Raw genomic sequence first — 4,663 nt, forward strand, 5'->3', positions numbered from 1 at the left:
AATTATTACTTGTCAAGATTTACCATATGTTGTATCATCGCCAAATTTTCGAATCAATTTTGTCAAGTTATAACAGTTCATGGACTAAAAATGAAAATTTTATTTTCCAAACCCACTGCGCTACGCGAGGGACTAAGCGTAAGCCTATCACGATACGTGATGAAGACTCACAAAACCCAATAATTGAGCGGTGTCGCGCTACACGACGGCCACAACCCTCGGGTCATCGCGTTACGCGACGTAACCTCCCTGGTTGTGTGACACGTGTCCAACCACGTGTCAACACGTGGCAGCATACGAAGACGCTGAGTCATCGCGCTGCACGATGGCGATTAAAATAAGCCATCGCAATATGCGTTGGGATTGAAAATTAGCCTATAAAAGGGGTGCACGACTTATTCATTTTTCACACACAAAACACACTTTTACTCTACATCGGGAAGCATGCAACGAGTCCTAAGCCCCGAAGTTCCAATGGTTTTAAGACCCAGTACGCGACATACAGTAGAAGCGTTGCTCGTTCAAGCTTAAGCATTTAACTCCAAGTACCGTGTAAGATAGGAGTTCCGCTTAGTTATTATTTTATTATATTATATGACTTAGACCTAGTCCGGAGTATAGTCTAAATCTTGATCAAATTTAAGTTTACATGAGCTTTATATATACAAAGGTTTTAGTCAAAATATTGTTTCTTTATGATTAACAAACATAATTACCCATGGGGTAGAGGTAAGGCTGTCTACATCTTACCCTCCTCAGACCCTACCATAGCTTAGCTATTGGTGGGATATACTGAGTACGATGATGATGATGATGATGATGATGATGATGATGATATGATTAACAAACATAAGCTTTAACATACAAGGATTATTATCAAATTGATGTTTCTTCTTGAAGAAGCTACTAAAAACAACCAGAATCCGACAGGAAATCCGAAACATCTAGAATTCGTATGAGACCGTCGTGTGTGATATTAAATGATACCTTCTCATTCTTATTCAACGAAATCAAAATCAAATTATTCATATGATCTTAAGAATAATAATTGCTAGAAAACTTGAAATTATTAAAACCATAAAATTGTTAAAAAAAGTATATTCAGGCAACAAAAACTTGAAATTATTAAAACTATAAAATTGTGTATATTCAAGCAATTAAAACTTGCAATTATTAAAAGTATAAAATTGTTATGTTAGAGCGATTATGGTATTTCAAGTCTGCTTCTTAGATGAGTTTTAACTTTAGGTAATGTGCATTCCAACATGTATAACGTGTAACGCATACCCAGCAGCGTATGGAGCACGAGTTTGTAATCCCGTCCCATTGCCATGTCTAAGATAATTAGTAACACACAACACTAAACACATTCAGGAGCTGCTAATACATAGATACCATAGTCATTCATAGTGGAAAGTTGATACAGACACAATATTATACACTTCTTAGTACAGATTACATTCCGAAAGTTTTTACACGTGAACAGAGGCTCAACGGGGATCAAATACCCAGTGTCGTCTGACCTTCAAACACAGGATACAAATATAGAAAGCTTATTATCCGTCTACAGCATGACTCCATGGTCCTGCATCTACTCAGTGATCAGCATTTCAACCTCGTCAAAAGTCACCGGAATCTATAAACCAACAAAATAAACACAACTTCCGTCAATGAATAGACCATCAAGCACAATTAGTAAACAAAACTAGGAATAAACAGAATAAACAAAACTGCTAAATGACCAAAAATAATACATGTGCAGTGTGGATGTTTTCAACTCAAAATTTGGCAATCTGTAATATCTGGTTTGTGTTAGAATTTGGAACTTTGAAGAAAACAGTAAACCTAACCATTTATATACATGTTTAAATCTGTATGTATATATATATATAATTTTGTTAATAACACAAATTAAAATGTATCTGTAAGGGACAGGTATAGTCTGGTAGTTATTCAACAAAACCAAATTCATATTTTCAATAAGCATACCTAAAAATCTTACCTTTCTTGTTTTTCTTTACAAATTCATACGATTTTTGGGACATTTTGTATCTTTTGGTTTCGGTATTATGGTTTCTTGATCAATCAATAATATCAGAAAACGACAAAGCAATACTATTGCGAGTACCGTACCAAAATACCAGAACCAAACAAAAACATTCAATATGATATTTTATTTCATACATAGTTTTGTTCAATTCAATTCAGTTTCGCTATTTTCGTTATTTTTGGTACCCGATCTCATCCACCTAACAAATATAAGCACGGAATCTAAATTTGGGGGTTAATCACAATTACAATTACAATTAATCTTAAAACTAAATACAATGTTTACAAGCAATATATATACCTGAGAAATAGATTTCGACGATTGACCACACGCGGCAAGCGCGTTATCCGTACACGAATGAATCGTCTCAAACTGATCAATATCCAGCTTCTTATTAATAATCCCAACAGTAAAGTAAATATTATCAGAGCTGGGCAAGTCAACTCTAATCTCATCAACACTAAACCAAAACAAGAACCTCTTGACTTGGATCCCATCCAGATCCGTAATCGACCCGTAGCTCAGCGTCCCGGTAATCTTACTATCATAATACACAAGATAATCAAACTGGATGTAACACGGCTGGTCCAGTTCGACCACGAAGCTTCCGTCGGGTGAAAGAGTGTAGGATTTGACGGAGTCGGGTAACAGGCCGCTGGGAAGACCGTACTGTTCGAGGATCTGGTAGACGGTCGGTTGGTCGTCGGAGAGTGAGGTGGTTGTGGAGATGAGTGTGATGAGGGTTATGAGTAGTAGGGTTTTTGCCGCCATTGTTGTGGATGAGTGGGTGATGAACTGATGATGAACTGATGATGATGATGAAGATGAAGATGAAGATGAAGACGAAGACGGTTTATGGTGTATTTATTTTTTTTAAGTTGTAGGTGTGTTTTGTTTGGTGAAGTTATATACCCGGAGTTTTGACCCCCGAACCGAACATTTTTTTAATGGTCAAAACTTGAGGCATATAACTCCACCAAACAAAACACAGTTATCATTAAAAAATGTTCGGTTTGGTTTGAGAGTGAAACCGTTAAGCTCGAGTTTGGATAGTGGGTTGTTTTTTACGTTTGGGTTTAATTAATTTATTATATATTAATGAATCTAACAATCTATATAATTGTCTACCATAAAAACTTACGGGTCGCTCCCACGTCGCTCCCTCACCTCTCTAAAGCCACCAGATTGCTTGATTACTGAATATACTCTCATTGATTTAGCCTTATAAAATTCGCAGTCTCACTGTCGGATCCTCTTAACCCGGATATCAAATAACTCGTTCAAATCATCGTTTATTCTCTAAACCCTAGCAAAAAGTCTTCTGCTCCTTGAATCCACTCTGTTCACAATTCTAAAAACCCTAAATCTAACCTCGCTCAACTTCACTATAAATCGACAACACCAATCCCTACCTTGTCTCATTCGCCTACTTGAATAATAGATAAAATAAATTGTGATCAGTAGGCCCTTGCAGCTTCGAGCATGAAGGATCAAAATTAGTAGAACTAGGTTTGATTCTATCATCCTATATTGGTTTCTAAGGCCCCGGAAAGTGATTTTTCAACTATTTGATAGTGAAATTCGAGATTTGTATGTTTTGTGATTGCGAATTGGGGGTTATGGTACACGGTTTTTGTGTAAAAACTCTAATTTATATTTAAATTTATTCAATATAACTTTTGAGTCATGGGTTTAATTGCATGTTATGGATCGGGAGTTAGTTCGATGAGTTGGTAACTGGGATGAGGTTACATGGATGAACCACACTAAGAATTTATAATCCAACACATGTATCGACAACTTTTGATTTTATCAAAGAAAAAGATTAAGCTGGATGTGTTGTTTCAAACAGACCTTATGTGATGTAAAAGTCAATGTATTTAATATACTTCTTATAAAATTGAATCATTGTTGAGATGGTTATATGTTTAGTAAGAAATAGACCAAGTTATGTACATCCCAATTTTATATATTATAATAACCATGATTATTACCTTGTTAATCTATATAACCTAGCAAAGAATTAAACCCTTCTAATGTAAAACAAAATTTAAATAAATCAATCTTTTTATAAAGATGAAAATATTTATGTAAAACAATATGGAAAGGCTAAAATGTAAATAACCAAAGTTAAAGGGGTTATATAGAAAATGGGGGTATGTATTTGACTACATTTTTAGTCAAGCAAGGAGGAAAGTTCAAAATTGGGTACGTGTGTGAGCTTCGGGGCGACGAAGAGAAAACAAGAGAGAAGGGGGATGCTTTTGAAGAAGATGGAATGAGTTGTGATGTTGATTTTAGATTTATAACATCACATGATATGTTCATTGTAAGTATATCTGTTTGTTTAAGTTCCATTATATTTACCTAGAACCTACGAGTGGGCATGAACGGAATTTGAACAATTTTAATGTTGTTTGCTTAGAAACTTCATGTAGTAGAATTATGTGTGGTTAGAACCAAACAATTTGATTATTTGTGATCTTAGGGTTCATGGATAAGTTGGGGATTTTGGAAAACTAATGATACAAAATGGTGCACATAAGTTGTTTGTTAAAATGCCTCACTCAAAAGAAAGTAAAGAGCTGTTTGGAAGCGAATATGACGCGGGTC

At 35.3% G+C, this 4,663-nt stretch overlaps 1 protein-coding gene across 1 annotated transcript; it reads right to left on the bottom strand.

Moving 5' to 3' along the window:
• Nucleotides 1–1,323: 1,323 nt before the first annotated feature.
• LOC143543891 (uncharacterized protein At5g01610-like) lies at nt 1,324–2,838 on the bottom strand. Its single transcript, XM_077036110.1, has 2 exons — nt 2,351–2,838; nt 1,324–1,636 (listed from the first exon to the last, which is right to left on the bottom strand). The coding sequence occupies exons 1-2, from the start codon at nt 2,819–2,821 to the stop codon at nt 1,592–1,594; spliced, it is 516 nt and encodes a 171-aa protein (XP_076892225.1). The 5' UTR covers nt 2,822–2,838; the 3' UTR covers nt 1,324–1,591.
• Between the last annotated feature and the right edge of the window lie 1,825 nt (nt 2,839–4,663).

The sequence above is a fragment of the Bidens hawaiensis genome, unplaced genomic scaffold, assembly GCF_021521415.1.
Source record: "Bidens hawaiensis isolate Kalapana, Puna unplaced genomic scaffold, B.hawaiensis_p1.1 tig00013347_1, whole genome shotgun sequence".
NCBI lineage: Eukaryota > Viridiplantae > Streptophyta > Magnoliopsida > Asterales > Asteraceae > Bidens > Bidens hawaiensis.